Raw genomic sequence first — 20,557 nt, 5'->3', positions numbered from 1 at the left:
TGACTAACATCCTTCCCCTACTCTGAGTTCCTGGCTGTGTTTGGTTGCATAAGCTCCAAAGGCAGCAATCACACGGGAAGCCTGATGCCTGGAATTGGATGCCTGAGTTCTGACTTGCAACATGACCTCAGGGATGTTACTTCTCCTCTCCAGGCCAGGTTTCCTCCACATGGAAAGAGACAAACCTGACCCCCGTCTGCCACTCCAGGATGTGGTGAAAAATGAGTACCTTCTCCACGCTGATGATTTTCCCTACACGTATATCCAGCCGGGATGGGATGACCTCCTCTGGTTCTGAATTCTTGGTAGGGCCTTTGGCAGTTGGCTCTGGGAATGAGAAGAACCCATGGGGTAGAACCCTCCTCCTCCTCCTCTGTGTCAGGTCAGCTGCTGACCCCACCAAATGAGGACACTGAGATTAGGTAGGACTTAGTGTAGCATCCCCAGACTCTACCCACTGAGTTATACTTTCTTTTAATACAGGGCTGGCAACCTTTCAGAAGTGACATACCAGATTTTCAAATATCTTCCGTGTTTAGGCTGGAGGAGAGGGAACAGTAGTAGCTTTGCCACCTTTAGGTGTTTCCATTCATGCACTGCATATAGAATTTACTAAGTCTTTTTGGCAGGGTCACACAAAGCTATCAACGCCAATATCTCAGCATCATGGATAAGTGGATGGCTGACTAAGAGCCAGCCATAAGCACATGGAAGGGAATTGGGAGAATCTAAAGATAAGCTTCTCTAAGAAGCTCTGCAGGCTCTGTGCAAGCAGTTGTATAATAGACTATCACCCTATATACTGACTGGGTATAATAGGTCTAACCCATCACTCTCCTTAACGGAGAGGCAGATTTAGTGCACAGACTAGAAGGATCAAAGTACATGTCTCACACCAGCATCTCTCAACAGTGTGGACACAACAGGACGTATTCACTTCCTGTTATCAACCAAACCCATATCAAAATGACTCAGGTTCTATTCCAGGAGTCAGTGGGACACGACATGCCTGTACTTCAGACCCCCTGGGTTCTTGGGCCCTCAATTTAAGACAGACGTTTTTCTGAGGCCCACTGACAGGCTCTCCCTCCTGACAATGTCACCCTCTCCCTGGCCGGCCTTACTCTGCTTCGAGGGGTCTGGGTAGGCAGCACTGGCCAGTTTCTTCAGTGCAGGGGTATTAAACTTTTCCCGGATGGGATCCAGAAGCTTATTCAAGGCAACTTCAACAGAATTCTTTAGGTCTCCAGGGTGTACAACCTGCAGAAGACAACAAGACCTGGTGAGATGAGGTCTGGAACAGGGCACAGGACACCTGAATCTAAGAATGTGCATAGGGGATGCAGGGAGTTTTTCCCAGCAGAGTCTCACGATCTTGCGAGGCAGGTAGAGCAGAGAATGGAAAATTGATTCAGAAGGCTAATGTGTCTGAATCCAGGTCTTCTGACTCTGAATATCACACTTCAGAGGGCATGTAGGGGCTGAATGTATTTTTTAATCTAATTCGAGTAGTGGCATAAACCCAGTGCTATTTACAGGCAGAGCAACATCCCCATAGGTAAGCCAAGGCCACCTGAGGGAGAGAGCTGCATGAGAGAGGGGAAAGAAGGGCTCTGGACTTCAACAAACCCGTGTTAGGTTCCCAGCTACCTATGTGACCCCAAACTAGACTCTTAACCCCTTTAAGCTTTGGCTTCTTTACGTACAAAATGATTATAACAGCAGCTATATCTCACAGAGTCAGAGTGAGGATTCAATCACCTGTGGGTGAAAACGGTGACAGTAGTGCTGGCACATGATAATAATTCAGTAATTCAATTTTTCTTCTCGAGTCCTGTGACTACCGTTTTTATATCCCAACCTTGGCCTGAAACAATCTTCTAGATATTCTGAGGGGATATCCAAATACCTGTATAATACAACGATGTCAACATTTTTGTTTCTGATGCCACTTCATCATTTCCTTCGGAATGTTATAATTTTCAATACAAGCTCTAGGCCTGCTGCTATCCAATATGGCAGCCACTAGTCTCATGTGGGTATTTAAACGTGGATTAAAATTCAGTTCTTCAGTGGCAGTAGCCACACTGCAAGTGCTCAACAGCCACCTGTGGCCAGTGGCTTCTGTATCAGGCAGTACAGATAGAACATACCCATCACCACAGAAAGTACTATTGGATAACGCGCCTGTAGACCTTTTCTCTGGGGTATTTCATCTATTTCTTTTCATTATTCCCACTGTGTATGGGGTTGAGAAGTGCAGCGTGGGTTCTGTACCGCACCTCGGACAGCAGAGAGGGTTCTGAGCAATGGCTGTAAAATGTCCAAAAATGGGCCTTAAGTGCCTTTGGAACTTAGAGGTCACTGAGTCTTTTCCTCCATTTGATGCTCCAACCTGCATATGCCATTGTCTCCAAGTGCTCCTCTAGCCTCTGCCTGAACAGCTCCAATGACAGTAATGCAAGGTTACGTGAGGCAGCCCCATCCACAGCCAAGCAATTGAGGTCATTAGAAAGGTCTTTCTAGGGTACTGTGTGCACTATTCTGGTGACGGGCACACTAAAAGCCCTGACTTCAGCATTATACAATTCACCTATGTAACAAAAACACTTGTACCCCCTTAATATTTCAAAATAAAAATTATAAAATAAATAAATACTCTGGTAAGAAACAAAAAAAAGTCTTTCTGATGCTGAACCTAAACATGCCTCCATGGGGTCCCCACCCGTAGTCCTGCTTCAGCCCTCTGGTGCCAAGAAAAGAAACCTAATCGCTTCCCCATGAAAGTCCTCGTATTTGAAGACAACTGAACACATACTTGCTCCCCAGCTAAACATTCCCAGTTCTTTCAACTGTACCTTTGTGACATGGTTTTGAGTCTATTCCTGTCATGACATCCCTCCTTTCCCAGCATGCCCTAAGTTGTTAAATAAACTTCTTAAAGTTCAAGTCTAAGGCTGAATATACAATCCCAATGCACTCAGAACAGCAGAGAACAGAGTGAACTATCACCTCCCTGATTCTGCACTCTACATGTCTGATGACTAAACCCAAGATTTCAATAATATTTCTTTTTCTTTTTTTTGAGACAGAGTCTCACTGTGTCATCCTGGCTAGAGTGCCGTGGTGCAATCATAGCTCGTTGCAGCCTCAAACTCCTGGGCTCAAGTGATCCTCCCATCTCAGCCTCCTGAGAGCTAGGACTGTAGCTAGGACTACAGGCACATGCCACCAAAACCCAGCCCATTTTTCTTATTTTTTTGTGGAGATGGGGTCTTGCGATGTTGCCCAGGCTAATCTAGAACTCATGGCCTCAAGCGACCTTCCCACCTCAGCCTCTCAAAGTACTGGGATTACAGACGTGAGCCACTATACCTGGTCAATATTTCTTTTTTTTTTTTTTTTTTTGAGACAGAGTCTCGCTCTGTTTCCCAGGCTAGAGTGCCGTGGTGTCAGCCTAGCTCACAGCAACCTCAAACTCCTGGGCTCAAGCGATCCTTCTGCCTCAGCCTCCTGAGTCGCTGGGACTACAGGCATGCGCCATCATGCCTGGCTAATTTTTCTATATTTATATTTTTAGCTGTCCATATAATTTCTTTCTATTTTTAGTAGAGACGGGGTCTCGCTCTTGCTCAGGCTGGTCTTGAACTCCTGACCTCGAGCGATCCTCCCGCCTCGGCCTCCCAGAGTGCCAGGATTACAGGCGTGTGCCACCGTGCCTGGCCCCTGGTCAGTATTTCTAAGGGCCCCATCAAGTTGCTGATTCAACTTGAATTCAGAGTCAATTAAAACCTCCCATTTCATTCCATATATATACTATCACGTCTTCCCATTGTGACCTGGCCCTGCCTGTCTTTCCTACAATGCCCCATCTTACTTTTTAGACTCTAGTCAGACCAAATGTCTTGCGAGTCCTCATATACCATGCTATTTCTTCTTACTATGTCTTTGGACAATTTATTCCCTCACAGATTTCCTCACGAATTCCTATTCTTCAAGGAATACAGTGCTCGATACTGTCCTCTCCATAAACTTTTCTAGAGAGCTAATTAATCACTTCCTCCTATTTTATTTCTATTCTCTATGTATATATTCATTGTGTAGTAACAGTCAGTGATAGGCTTGTATGTCTGCTCTCCTGCTGGACTGAGCTTTGTGAGGATTTAACCCTCTCTGTAGCACTGGTCTTTAGCATGGTGCCCGACACACAGGCACCTGGTACGTCTTTTGTTAAAGTGTTTGTTGAAATGAATAGTAGCCTCTATTCTGTCCTTTTATAGTTGTTTCTGTTTTTTGAACTCCAATTTTGCACTTGTCCCTGAAATATTTCATCTTGTTGGGTTTGGCCCTTTATTCTTACGTGTTAAGTGTTCTGGAGAGTGATTAGGTCGTCAATATATTAGCTTTGTACCATTTGCCCATCTAATCTGTAAACCACCTGAATCCTCATCTATGCTATTGACAAAATGTACAGCACTGGAGAGCATAAAGACAGAGCCTTGTGCCACATAACTACAAACCTGGCTAGGCCAAGATGGAGAGGTTTCTCAGAATTCAGCAAGGATTAGTTTTCCTCAAGTATTACCTCATCAGCAAAGTCCTTTTCCAGGTCCATGTAAGCTGTGTAGGTTTTGTTTCCTCCCCATTTCTCATCTCGAAGGATCACAAACTCTATAAGAAAAAGGATCCATGCCAACAAACTCATCGACAATGGCAGAGTCAGCATTCCTAGCCCAAATGCATGAGTTGTTTTTGCCATATATTTTGAACTTTATTATATGACATTTTATTGTCCTTAAAAATTGGATAAGTGGCAATACTGCATACCCAGCTAGCATCCCAGCTCCTTAAGGGGAAAGATCATGGCTTATGTATTTTTTTGTATTCCTCTAGTTCAACATGTCTTGCCCCTGCCCTTCATTTCTAACACCCTTGCCTATCCTGGCACCCCCACAGAACTGAGCCTGGAAACGAACATATGGACAATTAAATGATATCCCAACCTCATCCATACATTAATATATGAGAAATGAGAGCACAGAATCAGGGCAGCCAGTCCCTGGAGGAATGTCTGTGACAAATCACAAGTATGATCACAGCATGAGGTTTGCTATTCTAGCCTGGCCTCTGAGAATAAAACAGGGAGTGTCTTACCGGACTTGAGGGGAAAGAGGACATGCTTGATGAAGGACAGAACCCCATTGTTCTCCACATTTCCCGGCTCACAGAATGCCTTCTTCAATTTTTTCTTCACGTCTTCCTTCCGATCAAGGAGATCAATCTTGGATTCCTAGAAGTCACGAAAGGGAAGAGGACCTCTAGTGGTTGAAAATGTAAATATGCTCAACTAATCTGTGTATTAAAAACATTTTTTTCCCTTTCTTTTTTCTTACTAACCACTATATAAAAGAACATTAAAAAAATTTTTTTAACACAAATTTTAACATGGCTGGGCACGGTGGCTCATGCCTGTAATCCTGGCATTCTGGGAGGCTGAGGGGGGAGAATCACTTGAGGTTAGGAGTTCAAGACCAGCCTGAGCAAGAGCGAGACCCCCATCTCTACTAAAAATAGAGAAATTAGCCAGGCATGGTGGTGTGCACCTGTAATCCCAGCTACTTGGGAGGCTGAGGTAGGAGAATCACTTAAGTCCAGGAGTTTGAGGTTGTTGTGACCTAGGCTGATTCCATGGCACTCTAGCTCGGGTGACAGAGCAAGACTCTGTCTTAAGGAAAAAAAAATTTAAAAGTTAAACTACCTTAACAAAAGCAGAATTAATCAGAGTAAAGAACCACTCACGGCCAGGTGCAGTGGCTCCTGCCTGTAATCCTAGCACTCTGGGACGCCGAGATGGGCAGATCGTTTGAGCTCAGGAGTTCGAGACCAGCCTGAGCAAGAGCGAGACCCTGCCTCTACTAAAAATAGAAAGAAATTATATGGACAACTAAAAATATATACAGAAAAAATTAGCCAGGCATGGTGGCACATGCCTGTAGTCCCAGCTACCCGGGAGGCTGAGGCAGAAGAATTGCTTGAGCCCAGGAGTTTGAGGTTGCTATGAGCTAGGCTGATACCATGACACTCTAGCCTGGGCAACAGAGTGAGGCTCTGTCTCAAAACAAACAAACAAAACAAAACCACTCACAATCCTGCCACCTAACAAATTAAATTATTTTAATTTTTATGTGTTCTTCCCAGGCCTTACCTATCCTATAGCATACAGAATTGTTATAAATTTATAGTTAGAGGAAAAATATCTATCTCATCTTAAGTATTGCTGAGTGGTGACCTAGTCTTCATTTATAATTTTTATGCTACATTATAGTCCCCATTATTAGTGACAACATAATAATTTCTTTTTTTTTTTTAGTAGAGACGGGGTCTCGCTCAGGCTGGTCTTGAACTCCTGACCTCAAGCGATCCACCCGCCTCAGCCTCCCAGAGTGCTAGGATTACAGGCGTGAGCCACCTCGCCCGGCCTTAATAATTTCTAAACTATTAGATTATATCATCTCATTTTTTTTTTACAAATTACATATAATGCTAAATGAACATCTTTGCAGAGGCTTTTTTTCCTTTTTGCCATCCATCTCTAGAATTATTTCCTTAAACTACCCCAAATTGCCAGGTACAAAATTGTTTCCTGAAAGGCATAGTAATTGACATTGCCATCAGCAATGTATGAGGATACTTGTTTCACAGCAATCACCGCTTTTCCTTTTTAGGTAATAGGTTTTGTTTCTCATTTTGGAGTGACTGAGTTCATGGTCATGTGAGTTCAGTGGTTACCAAATTCTAGCCCACATATGACTATATGAATCACCTGGGATCCTTTAAAAAGATACAAATTACTGTGCTCCACCCCAACCTAAATGAGTCAAAATTTCTTGGGGTTGAGCCAGGCATTTGTATATTTAAAAAGCTCTACAAGTGATTCTGATGGAAAGTCTTGTTTGGAAACTGCTGCCAGGCCTGATTCTAGAGTTAAGTTATGTCGAATGTCACCAAATAGGATGAGTGATATGATATTAGGCAGAGGAATAATTGACACATGGAGCATTTTAATGAGAGAAAAAGAAATGAGTATATTTCTTAAAAATAATGACAATAGTATACATGCATATATTCACTAATCCCTGATCAAAGTTCAAGAAGTCAGACTTACTTAAAGAACTAGATGCATGCCCAAATGTGACTTAGGTCAGAATCACCTAGTAGGATTTGAGAGAAAATACAGATTCCTGACTTCCTCCCCAGAACTACTTTATCAGAATCTCTATCAATAAGGTCTAATCAATGCTTATTAATTAATTTTTTAAAAATAAAAATAGGTGACTCCAAAGGTCAGCCATCTTTGGCAACCCAGAACTCAATTTTTCACATCTTTGGATTCCACTAATTCCTCTACTCTGTGTCTGTAACGATCAGAACAAAAGTGTACTTTCTCTAAGCAGGACTCTTAGATGTTAAAAGATATCATATTTATAATATTAGTTACATGGGCTGGGCACAGCAGCTCACGCCTGTAATCCCAGCACTTTGGGAGGCCAAGGTAGGAGGATCACTTGAGGTCAGGAGTCTGACATTAGCCTGAGCAACACAGTGAGATGTCTCTATAAAAAAATTAAAAAATTAGCCAGGTGTGGTGTCGTATGCCTGTAGTACCAGCTACTCAGGAGGCTAAAACAGGAGCATCGCTTGAGCTCAGGAGTTGGAAGCTACAGTGAGCTATGATTGTGCCACTGCATTCCAGCCTGGGTGACACAGCGAGACCCTATTTCAAAAACAAAAACATAACATCATTCTAAGAATCAAATGCTAATTGGTGAAACAACCATGGCCTTCTGCTTGATAGTGCTGATTTTTATTGAAGTTCTATGAACAAATTACTTTTGCTTGTGTTTTATCAGTAGCAGTAAAAACTGTTAAAATTATGATTGGATCCCATCAGGACTACTTCTGGGTCCTCCAGTACTCAAGAACCACTGAATTAATTGAATGACGTAAGGCCCCTTATAACTTAGTATCTGAGAATTCTAGTTAGCCAGGTTACTGCTTTTTTTGAGTCCTTCATCTCTTCATCTCTTGCCGAAGGATTCTAAACTTAAGTCACAGTTGGCAACTTACCTCTTCTGAAGAGCTCATTTTACTGCCAGTTAATCCTGGAACCATAGGATTCATCAGATGGACCCGTTTTGAATAGCCAAGTCCAGGGAGGTACTGAGAGATTAGAAAGAAACACACAAAAACAGGTATTAGTATAAATTCCTCCTCAGTGACGGATCTCATCTAACTTGGCCAGCAATTTAACAGTTTGACATATTCCTTCCAATCTTTCTTCTGAATATATAGTTTTCAATAGTGATTATAATGTAAACAAAGTATTTTTTCTTATTGCTTTTCTATGAGCTTACATTGTGAGGCTACTGAACTTACCCTCCCATAAACAATTATAAAAGCTGGAAATACATAAAACGATTTGCAGGCATCAGATAGTAACCAGTGTAGGGCCACAAATCTTGAGAGAAGGGGAGTGAGGTGACCTCACAGTCACCCTGGCTTTCCCCCTGAGGGCATTTTTTTCAAACCAGATGCTGAGAAAAAGGGACCAAGCAGACAGCAGCAGACTAAGCAGAGGAGACAGAGATTGGAGTTCAGGGCTGCAGGAGGCTGAGGTTTGGGATGGATTCTAGAGAAGGAAGTCCCACAACCAGTGAAAAAAAAAACAAAAAACTATGTCACAATTCCCTATCGATTTCTTGGCTGACTCATAGCTGTGCACGCATGTGGTGAGACTTCAAGAAGCCCGGCAGAGAAGAGGCTCTGGGAGGCTGGAGATCTTAGCAGAGATTTCAGAGGTCACACAGTACTGGGTAGAAAGTTGAAGTTTAGGGCCAAAGTAGAAAGGGCTTTGTGAACACCCTGAGATTTCAGTTTCAGACCCCAGAGAGGTCACACCCTAGGAATAAGGACCACATTGTAGGGGTAAGGAGATGTGTTCTAACAAAACCTAAAACCAACCCCTGACAAGACGAAGGTGATATGTCAGTAATTTAGCAGCCTACAGAAAACAGCACTCTGTAAACATAATCCAGAGCCTCTACAAAATATCTATAATCTCTTTGATATGGCAAATAGGAAGCAGAAAAAAAGTGACTGATACGCCTGTAGTCCCAGCTACTCAGGAAGCTGAGGTAGGAGGATCACTTCAGCCCAGGAGTTTGAGGCTGCAGTGAGCTACGATCATGCCAATGCACTCCAGCCTGGGTGACACCCCATCATAGAAAAGAAAAGAAAAGAAAAGAAAAGAAAAGAAAAGAAAAGAAAAGAAGAAAGGAAAAGAAAAGAAAAGAAAAGAAAAAGACTGATAGTCAAGAGAAAACAGTCAATAGGGGCCAGGCATGGTGGCTCACATCCATAATCCTGGCACTCTGGGAGGCCGAGGTAGGAGGATCACTTGAGCACAGGAGTTTCAGACTACCCTGAGCAAGAGCAAGACCCAGTCTCTACAAAAAAACAGAAAAATTAGCTGGGTGTGGTCTCAGCTTCTACGGAGGCTGAGGCAGGAGGATCCCTTGAGTCCAGGAGTTTGAGGTTGCGGTGAGCTATGATCACACCACTGCACTGTAGCTGGGGCGACAGAGTAAGACTCTGTCTCAAAAACAAAAACAAACAAAACCAATTATTATAAAGTTTTTGAGATTTAAAATACATGCAAAAAATAAAATATATAGCAATAATAGCACAAAGGGCAGGAGGGAGTTAAATGGAATAAAACTATTGTAGATTCTTGTATTGTTGGGAAGTGGCAAAAATATCTAACTTAAACTGTAATAAATTACAAGGATACATGCTGTAATCTCTAGAGTAGGGGTTGGCAAAACTTTTCTGTAAAGGTCCAGATAATAAAAAATTTAGACTCTGTGGGTCATATATGGTCTCTATTGCATATTCTTCTTCACTTTTTTTTTTTTTTTTTTGAGACAAGGTCTTGCTCTGTTGCTCAGGTTAGAGTGCAGTGGCATCATCATAGCTCACTTGCAACCTCAAACTCCTGGGCTCAAGTGATCCTCCTGCCTCAGCCTCCCAAGTAGCTGAGACTACAGTATAGGCATGTGCCACCACACCCAGCTAATTTTTCTATTTATTATAGAAACAGGTTTTGCTATGTTGCTTAGGCTGGCCTTGAACTCCTGGCCTCAAGTGATTGTCCCATCTCGGCCTCCCAGAGTGGTAGGATTATAGGCGTGAGCCACTGTCCCTGGCCCACCTTTTTTACAGTCCTTAAAAAAATGTAAAAACCATTCTCAGCTTGTGAATCACACAAAAACAATGTAGGTATGGGCCAAATCCCTGATAGAATAATAAAAGAAGGTTCAACTAGAAAGTTAATGGAGTAGACAATATGGAATAAGAAATACTTAATCAAAAAATTTACACTGTAACCATTCCACATTCATAAAATATATTAAAAAACTATTATTTTAATATTATATTAGGACATTAAATATGAAATATCTGATTTCAAATCAAAAGTGTTTATTATATCTCAAAGAAGAAGCAATACAATTAATCAAAGTATGCACCTAAACTATTGACACAGTTTTGCCATCTTAACAGTAGCTTGTTTATACCAGCAATGAAGAAACCTAGAGAGCAAGTGGCGACGAAATTGTGAAAGGCATTTTCCACAGCTTGTTGAGAATGGAATATTTTTCCTTGCAAGAAGTGGTCCAAAGCTTGGAATAAGTGCTAGTCAGTTGGTGCAAAGTCTAGTGAATACGGTAGATGACAGACAGTTTCCAAGTCCAGCTTCTGTAGTTTGAGCAGCGTTGTTTGTGTGACATGTGGTTGAGTGTTGTCTTCCAGGAGGATTGGCCTGTTTCTAATGATCAATCTCAGCTGCTTAATCACAAGCATCCTCATCATTTCATCCAATTGGTTGCAGTAGACATCCACTGTAATCGACTGACCAGGTTTCATGAAGCTGTAGTGGATAATACCAGCGCTGGACCACCAAACAGACACTATTAGCTTTTTCTGATGAATATTTGGTTTTGGACTGTCTTTCGGCACTTCATCTTTATCCAACCATTGTGCCAAACGCTTGCAATTGTCCAAAAGAATCCATTTTTCATCACACATAACAATACGGTGTAGAAATGGTTCACCTATATGTTGTGACAATGAAGAAAGGCAAGTTTCGAGACGATTTCTCTTCTGACACTTGTTTAATTCGTGTGGAATCCATCTATCCAGCTTCTTTACCTTGCCCATTTGTTTCAAATAGTCTAATATTGTTGGAAGGGTAATGTCAAACCTTGCTGCTAATTCACACTTAGGCTGAGGTGGATTCACTTCCACTCTAGCTTTCAGCTCATCATTATCTACCTTGGTCTCAGGTCACCCAGGGGGCTCATCTTCAAGATTAAAATCACTAGAACAGAATTTCTCAAACCATCGACATCCTGTGTGTTCATTAGCCACATCCTTCCCAAACACTTCATTGATATTTTGAGCTGTCTGTGCTGCATTGGTTCCACGATGGAACTCATATTTGAAAATAACACAATTTCTTTACTTATCCATGGTTTCACAAACATTGCCCTAAAAAACAGTTTGAAAGATAATCACAAGCCAAAATGTGCATTTGAAAGACTGAGGATGTATCTTCACAATAAAAATAAAATAAGAAGTGTCACAGTCAGAGATATCAACTGTCAAACTTAGTACTTAAGGAAATCAGACATTTCATACTTAATAACCTAATAGAACATTCTGGCCGGGTGGGGTGGCTCACGCCTGTAATCCTAGCACTCTGGGAGACCGAGGTGGGTGGATCGTTTGAGCTCAGGAGTTCGAGACCAGCCTGAGCAAGAACAAGACCCCGTCTCTACTAAAAATAGAAAGAAATTAGCTGGACAACTAAAAATATATATAGAAAAAATTAGCCGGGCATGGTAGCGCATGCCTGTAGTCCCAGCTACTTGGGAGGCTGAGGCAGAAGCATTGCTTGAGCCCAGGAGTTTGAGGTTGCTGTGAGCTAGGCTGACACCATGGCACTCTAGCCAGGTCAATAGAGTGAGATTCTGCCTCAAAAAAAAAAAAAAAAAAAGAAGATTCCATTGTGAGGTTTATCATAATGCATTTAACCAATTCCTTGCCATTAATTATGTTTATATCCAGATTTTTGCTTTAAATTGATAATGTGATAAGTACCTTATATATAACTCTAGTTGTACTTATTATTTCTTTAGGACAAATGGCTAGAAATACAATTATTAGATCAAAGGGTAGAAATATTTTAGGGCTGCCAAATCAGCCTCCAAGAATTTGCATTTCCATAACTAGTGTTTTCTCTACATCTTTGCCAATCTGAGGTTTTTCAGAAGCTTTCAAAAATACCACACACTTCCTCTCAATCTAGAGATGGCTAAAACAAAACAGAACAAACCACATACTTCTTGGTAGCTCTTTTCAACTTACTCAAGTTCTTTCCCAGAAAAGAACTATTATGGTTTTGTGCTGATATCCTCCTAAATCCTAATAAACCTCATCTCAGAGATGAGCAGTTTACATACCATGCAGGTTAAAGTGGACCAAATGTTCTTGAAAAGAACAGTGGTTCTGACTAGTAGTGCAGCTCCCTGGAAACTGAGCTATTAGGAAGGAAGTGAATCCAACAGGTCCTGGGGCAGTTTCCTCATGGTAGCAAAAAGTATGGACTTTTTAGTGAGACAGATCTGAGTTCTAATTCCTCCTCAGTTATTAACTGTGTGATACTGGACAACATTCTTATTATTCTACCCTCATTTTTCTCATCTGCAAAAAAGGGAGAGTAATACCTACCATTCAGTATGATTATGACTGGTGGGACTGGCCCATCATAGTTCAATGAACTTTAGCTGCATACCTCTGAGGCCCAGATTAAAAAAAGACAGGCAAGAGGACACTCACCTTCTCTGCAAAAGTGAAAATTTTTCTCTGATCAACGCCTCCAAATTGGGCGTCTACTTTTAAATACTCTTCATCCAAAGCCTGTGGAAAGAAACACAGGAGCATAAACACCTACCGTGCTTCTTCTATATGGGTCTGAGAAATCAATAACTTCTGCAAATCACTAGATTTTTCAGTAAGTAGAGCCAGGGAGAAAACAAACAGCTTTTAGCCTCCCCATTGGCCTCAAGAGCTGTATAAACAGTTGCTGACTGCCTGCAGTGAACATTATTCCACATGAATAAAAAAATAAGAAGAAGAGCTGTCTCTACCCTCATAGTGCTCATAATCCAGGGGGAAGGGAGAGAGGACAAACCGTCGTCATGTCAAAGGTACCCGATTGAATAAGGCAGCCTGTGACAAACATCAAGTAGCATAAAGAATTAAGTCCTGTGAGAGCTCAGAAAAAAGGTAAGACTGAACTAGTAAACAGTGACTGTCACTTCTGACATGGCAGGCCTGGTGCCAGCTTTGGGAGTGCCAAGATAAATCAGACCTAGACTCTCCCTTCAAGAAGCCCAATTATCCAGTTGGGGTCATTTCAATACAGTGTGCTAAGGGCTAACCTAGATGTTCATATAAGGAACAGCACTAACACAAGGAAGAAATTACCTCCTCTATTTAGTAAGATGGGTGTGTGGAAGGCTTCCTAGAATCAGATTGTGGGCTGTGCTTGGTTTTAAAGAACATATAGATGTTTTTCACTGTGCAGAGAAAATAGAATGTGAGAAGGCACAGAGGTGTGAAGTGTTTAGGGAAATTATGAGTGATTCAGTCTGCAAAAGCACAAACTTCAAGGGATGTGGAAAACAGTGACAAGGTTAGAAAAGTATAATAGGTAAGGACCATGAAATGCCATGCTAGGGGGCCTAGTGATATTCTGGCCAGTGAATGGCTTTAAGGAGGGGAGAAATATGACAAGCACTGTAGAAAGATCACACTAGTAACAGGGCAGGGCATGGACTGGAGGCCTCTGGGTTGGAGACAAAGAAAAGAACTAGAAGGCTGTTGAGAGAGTCTAGGTGAGAAATAATGATGAACCAAAAGCAGTAAGGATGCAAAGCAACAATAAATTTAAGAGATTTTTAAGAATCAGAATTGATAACATTTAGTGTAGGATTGGCTCGGGGGAAGAGGAAGGACAGCTTTAGGAAGAGAAGGTTGAGGAAGTAGGAACAATCTAGAACAGCATTATCCAACAGAACTTTCTGTGGTGAAGAATATGTTCTATGTCTGTGCTGTCCAACATAGTGACCAATGGAGAACTTGAAATATAGCCAATGCAGGCTGGGTGCAATGGCTCATGCCTGTAATCCTAGCACTTTGGGAGGCCAAAGTGGGAGGATCACTTGAGCCCAGGCTCAAGTGAGCTATGATTGTGCCACTGCACTCCAGCCAGGGCGACAGAGTGAAAAGGAAAAAAAAAGAAAAAGAAAAAAAAACAAATAGCCAACGGGGGCCAGGCATGGTGGCTCACGCCTCTAATCCTAGCACTCTGGAAGGCCAAGGTGGGAGGATCGCTTGAGCTTAGGAGTTCGAGACCAGCCTGAGCAAGAGTGAGATCCCATCTCTACTAAAAACAGAAAAAATTAGCCAGGCATCGTGGCACATGCCTGTAGTCCTAGCTACTTGGGAGGCTGAGGCAGGAGGATCGCTTGAGCATAGGAGTTTGAGGTTGCAGTGAGCTATGATGACGCCACTGCAATCTAGCCTGGACAATAGAGCAAGACTCTGTCTCAAAAAAAAAAAAAAAGCTAACAATCATCTGAACCTTCAGCAAGTCCTAATCTTTTTGCTGGTGGAGGGTCTTGCCTTGATGTTGATGGCTGCTGATGGATCAGAGTGGGGGTACTGAAGGTTGGGTAGATGTGGCAGTTTCATAAAATAAGACAACAATGAAGTTGCCACACTGATTTGACTCTTCCTTTCACGAAAGATTTCTCTGTAGCATGCGATGCTGTTTGATAGTATTTTACCCACAGTAGAACTTCTTTCAAAATTAAGAGTCAACCCTCTCAAACCTTGCCACTAGTAATACTGTAAATTCTTGGTTGTCATTTCAACAATGTTCACAGTATCATCACCAGGAGTAGATTTCATCTCAAAAAACCAGTTTCTCTGCTCATCCTTAAGAAGCAACTCTTTATCTGTTCAGGTTTAAAAAAATTTTTTTGGAGATGGAGTCTCTGTCACCTAGGCTGGAGTACAATGGTGTGATCACAGCTCCTGCAGCCTCAAACTCCTGGGCTGAAGTGATCCTCCCACTTCAGCCTCCTCAGTAGCTGAGAGTAGAGGTGCTTACTACCACCCCAGGACAATTTTTTTCATTTTTTTAGAGACAGGGTCTTGCTATGTTAGGCTGGTCTCAAACTCCTGTCCCCAAGTGATCCTCCCACTTCAGACTCCCAAGTTGTTGGGATTACAGGTGTGAACCACTGTGGCTGGCTCCTGTTCAAGTTTTATCATGAGACTGCAGCAATTCAGTCACATCTTCAGGTGTCACTTCTAATTTTAGTTCTCTTGCTATTTCTACCACATCTGCAGTTACTTCCTTCACTGAAGTCTTGAACCCCTCAAAGTCACCCATGAGGGTTGGAATCAACTTCTTCCAAAGTCCTGCTAATGTGAGGGCTGGAATCAACTTCTTCCAAACTCTTGCTAATGTTGATATTTTGACCTCCTCCCAAGAATCAGGAATGTTCTTAATGTCATCTACAATGTTAAATCCTTCTAGAAGGTCTTCAATTTACTTTGCCCAGATCCATCAGAGGAATCACTATTTATGGCAGCTATAACCTTAGGAAATGTATTATTTAAGTAATAAAACTTGGGCCGGGCGCGATGGTTCATGCCTGTAATCCTAGCACTCTGGGAGGCTGAGGCGGGTGGATTGTTTCAGCTCAGGAATTCGAGACCAGCCTGAGCAAAAGAGAGACCCCTATCTCTACTAAAAACAGAAAGAAATTAGCTGGACAACTAAAAATCTATATAGAAAAAATTAGCCGAGCATGGTGGCACATGCCTGCAGTCCCAGCTACTCGGGAGGCTGAGGCAGAAGGATTGCTTGAGCCCAGGAGTTTGAGGTTGCTGTGAGCTGGGCTGATGCCACGGCACTCTAGCCCAGGCAACAGAGCAAGACTGTCTCAAAAAAAAAAAAAAAAAAGTAATAAAACTTGAAAGTTGAAATTACTCTTTGATCTATGGGCTGTAGAATAAATGTTCTGTTAGCAGACATGAAAACATTAACCTCCTTGTACATCTCCATCAGAGCTCTTGGGTGACTAGGTGCATTGTCAATAAGCAGTAATATTTTGAAAGGAATCTTTTTTTCTGAGAAGTAGGTCTCAATAGTGGGCTTAAAATATCCAGTAAATCATGTTGTAAACAGAGGTGGGGGTCATTCAGGTTTTGTTGTTTCATTTATAGAACACAGGCACAGTAGAGTTAGCATATTTCTTAAGTGCTCTAGTATTTTTAGAATGGTAAATTAGCATTAGCTTCAACTTAAAGTCAGGAGCTGCATTAGCCCCTAACAAGAAAGTCAGCCTGTCCTTTGAAGTTTTGAAGCCAGGCATTGACTTGTCCTCTGTAGCTATGAAAGTCTTAGATGACATCTTCTTCCAATAGAAGGCTACTTAGTCTATATTGAAAATCTGTTGTTTTAGGCCAGGCACAATGGCTCATGCCTATAATCCTAGCACTTTGGGAGGCTATCATGGGAGGGTCGCTTGAGGCCAAGAGTTTGAGACCAGCCTGGGTAACATAGTGAGACCTCGTCTCTATAAAAATATGAAAAAAAAAATTAGCCAGGTATGGTGGCTCACACCTATAGTCCTAGCTACTCAGGAGGCTGAGGTGGGAGGATTGCCGGAGCCTAGGAGTTCAAGGCTGCAGTGAGCTATGATTGCACACTGCACTCCAGCCTGGGCAACACAGCAAAACCTTATGTCTTAAAAAAAAAGAACATGTGTTGTTTAGTGTGGCCACCTTCATCAATGAGCTTAGCTAGATCTTCTGGATAATTTGCTGCAGCTTCTACATCAGCACTTGCTGCTTCACCTTGCACTTTTATGTTATGGAGGTGGCTTCTTTCCTTAAATCTCATGAACTAATCCCTGCTAGTTTCATACTTTTGTTCTCCAGTTTCTCTCCTCCCTTAACCTTCATAGGACTGAACAGAGTTAGGGTCTTTCTCTGGATTAGGCTTTGGCTTAGGGGAATGTTGTGGCTGGTTTGATCTTCTAACCAGACCCCTAACACTTTCTCCATACCAGCAATAAGGCTGTTTCACTTTCTTATCATTTGTGTCTTTGCTGCAGTGGCACTTTTAACTTCCTTCAAGAACTTTTCCTTTCTATATACAACTTGGCTCTTTGGTGAAAGAGGCCTGGCTTTCAGCCCATGTCAACTTTCAACATGCCTTCCTCACTAAGCTTAATCATTTCTAGATTGCTTTCACTTGAACACTTAAGAGGCCACTGTAGGATTATCAACTGGTCTAATTTCAATACTGTATTGTCTCAGAAAACAGGGAGGCCAAGGAGAGGCAGAGAGATGGGGAATGGGTGGTCAGTGGAGCAGTCAGAACACACATAACATTTATCTATTAAATTCTCCATCTTATATGGCCACAGTGCCCCAAAACTACAACAGTAACAACAAAGATGACTGATCACACATCACCATAACAGATATAATAATGAAAAAGTTTGAAATATTGCAAGAATTGCCAAAATGTGAAACAGACACAAAGTGAGCACATGCTGCTGTAAACACGGTGCTTATAGACTTGCTTGACACAGGGTTGCCAGAAACTTTCAATTTGTAAAAAGCAGGTTATCTAAGGCTGGGCGCAGTAGCTCATGCCTGTAATCCTAGCACTCTGGGAAGCCGAGGCGGATGGATCATTTGAGCTCAGGAGTTTGAGACCAGACTGAGCAAGAGTGAGACCCCCATCTCTACTAAAAATAGAAAGAAATTATATGGACAGGTAAAAACATATATAGAAAAATTAGCCGGGCATGGTGGCACATGCCTGTAGTCCCAGTTACTCGGGAGGCTGAGGCAGGAGGATCGCTTGAGCCCAGGAGTTTGAGGTTGCTGTGAGCTAGGCTGACTCCATGGCATTCTAGCCCGGGCAACAGAGCAAGACTGTCTCAAAAACAAACAAACAAACAAAAAAAATGGATTATATGAGAAGCACAATAAAACAAAGCACAATAAAATGAGGTATGCCTATAGTTAGAAACACAGAAGAAAAGGTAACTGGGGGCCACTCCATCGTTCTTGAGTACCTGTAGTCCAGGGTACAACAGACCACTCAGCAAAGGGTGCTCCACCTGCTTTACAACCTCCGCTCCAGCTTTCTTGGCATCGTGTTGTGTGACCACCGAGGAGAGTCTGTACACATCTAGTGTGTATTCTCTGAGGAGGGAAGGAAGTGGGGACAGTTATAAGCTGGGGCCTAGGCCTCAGTTTCCCAGGGCAATCCTAATGCACATTAATTGACTCCCCAATCTTAGAATATTCAAAGAGAACACCTGCCTGGCAGATGCTAAAATGTGAGAGAGATCTATCTTCCTATCCAAAATATTACTTTATTTTTATGTTTTTCCTTTTAAAAGATGGCTTTAATTAATCTTTTTCTCCATTTCTGGAAAATGTTCTGCTATTATCTCTTGAAATACTGCTTCTCTGCCGTTCCCCTCCCATGCCTTAATCTAGAACAGCTATTCAACAAAAATCAGAATTTGTCAATCTATTTCCCATGCCTTTTTCCCTAAAAACTTAAATACATGCAATACATAATGAACAATATATAGTGTACCCATTATACAGTTTAAGAAAAAGGACCTAACAATTATAATATTTCTGAAGCTCCTAAGCACTCCTTCATAATTCTGCCCTATTTCCTCTTCCTTCAGAGTAACCACTATCCTGAACTTTCATGTTTCTTTCCAGTTTTTTATTATGCTTGTATCTCTCAACAATATGTTGTAAATATTCTCATGTATCTTGGTATACATGTGCAAGTTTCTTTATATATGCCAGGAGTAGAATTTCTGGATCATAGGGGATTTGCATCTTGAACTTAAGTGGATAATGCCTAAGTACTTTCCAAAGTGGCTTTTATCAATTTTATTACTTGATTTTGTCACTATTTTTATTTTCTGTCAATTTGGTGAGCATGGAATGGTTTCTCACATGGTTTTAATCTATATTTCTTTGAATAATAACCAAGGAAGTTAAGTATCTTTCCATATGCTTATTGGTCATTCAGTTTTCTCCTGTGAAATACCTAGGTAAGTCTTTTTCTACTGGATTTATTTATTTTTTTTAACAATTGATTCTATAGTTTTTGAAATACTGTACATTAATCCTTTGCCATTTACATGTGTTATAAATATCTTCTCCCAACTTGTGGTTTGTCTTTTTACTTTATTTTACCTTTTTTTTTTTGAGACAGGGTCTCACTGTCGTTCAGGCTGGATTGCACTGGAGCAATCACAGCTCACTGCAACCCCAAACTCCTGGGCTCAAGGGATCATCCCAAGTAGCTAGGACTACAGGTGCGTATCACCGTGCCTGACTAATTTTTAAACTTTTTTTAGGGACAGGGTCTTGCTATGTTGCCCAGGCTGGTCTCCTACTTCTGGCCTCCAGTGATCCTCCTACCTTAGCCTCCCAAAGCACTGGGATTACAGGAGTGAGCCACCACATCCAGTCTATTTTATTTTTGATGTACTGAAGGTCTTAATTTTAATGTAGCTGAATTCATCAATCTTTTCCTATGATTTGTGCTTTTGGTGTGTTTTGTTTAGCTTTTCCTACTCTGAGATCTTAAGATAGTCTCATATTCTGTCTTTTAAGTGTTTTATAGTTTGGCCCTTACAATTAAATCTTTCTGCCATTTGGAATGGAAAGATCATTTTTTTTTCCCATAGGGATAATCAATAGTCTCTGTACCATTTTTTTCCTTAAAAAGTTTATTCTAGGCAGATGTAGTGGCTTGTGCCTGTAGGCCCTCTCAACTACTGGGGAGGCTAAAGTGGGAGGGTTGCTTGATGCCAGGAGTTTGAAACTAGCCTGAACAAGAGGGAGACCCTGTCCCTGCTAAAAATAGACAGTCTAGCCAGGGCGACAGAGCTACACTCTGTCTCCAAAAAAAAAAAAACCAAAAAACCCCAAAACAAAAAACTTTATTCTTTCTCTGCTGATCTTCAATGCCAGCTCTGTCATAAGCCAAGTTTCCATATTTGTAAGGATCTATTTCTCAACTCTCTATCCTGTTTCATTGGTTAATTACCTATCCCCAGGCTAACTCCATATATATAAATGACAAAGAATTTGGTATCTAGAAGACATAAATAAGGAACTCCTAAAAAAGATAGAAAAATGGGCAAAAACGCTTGCATAGATACTTCACAGAAGAGAAAACCCAAATGGTTGATAAAAAATGAAAATAAATTTTTTCAGAGGAATAATTTCAGGTATTTTACCCTGGTACTTGTGTGGTAATTTGGCTGGGTATAGATTTTTAGGTTGGAAATTTGTTTCCTTC

General features: G+C 41.6%; 1 protein-coding gene across 1 annotated transcript in view; it reads right to left on the bottom strand.

The window, feature by feature from the left end:
* YARS1 (tyrosyl-tRNA synthetase 1) overlaps positions 1–20,557 on the bottom strand; it is a 31,413-nt gene that overhangs the window by 3,763 nt on the left and 7,093 nt on the right. The window contains exons 4-10 of the mRNA XM_045548372.1: positions 18,291–18,420; positions 12,958–13,038; positions 8,128–8,220; positions 5,155–5,290; positions 4,586–4,671; positions 1,125–1,260; positions 230–327 (exon numbers count right to left, since the gene is read on the bottom strand). Of these exons, the coding sequence (XP_045404328.1) occupies positions 230–327; positions 1,125–1,260; positions 4,586–4,671; positions 5,155–5,290; positions 8,128–8,220; positions 12,958–13,038; positions 18,291–18,420 (760 nt within the window). The remainder of the gene's footprint in view (positions 1–229; positions 328–1,124; positions 1,261–4,585; positions 4,672–5,154; positions 5,291–8,127; positions 8,221–12,957; positions 13,039–18,290; positions 18,421–20,557) is intronic.

The sequence above is a fragment of the Lemur catta genome, chromosome 3, assembly GCF_020740605.2.
Source record: "Lemur catta isolate mLemCat1 chromosome 3, mLemCat1.pri, whole genome shotgun sequence".
NCBI classification, from domain to species: Eukaryota; Metazoa; Chordata; class Mammalia; order Primates; family Lemuridae; genus Lemur; species Lemur catta.
The sequence above is the reverse complement of the archived record's forward strand: the minus strand, read 5'-3'. Positions and strand labels throughout refer to the sequence as shown.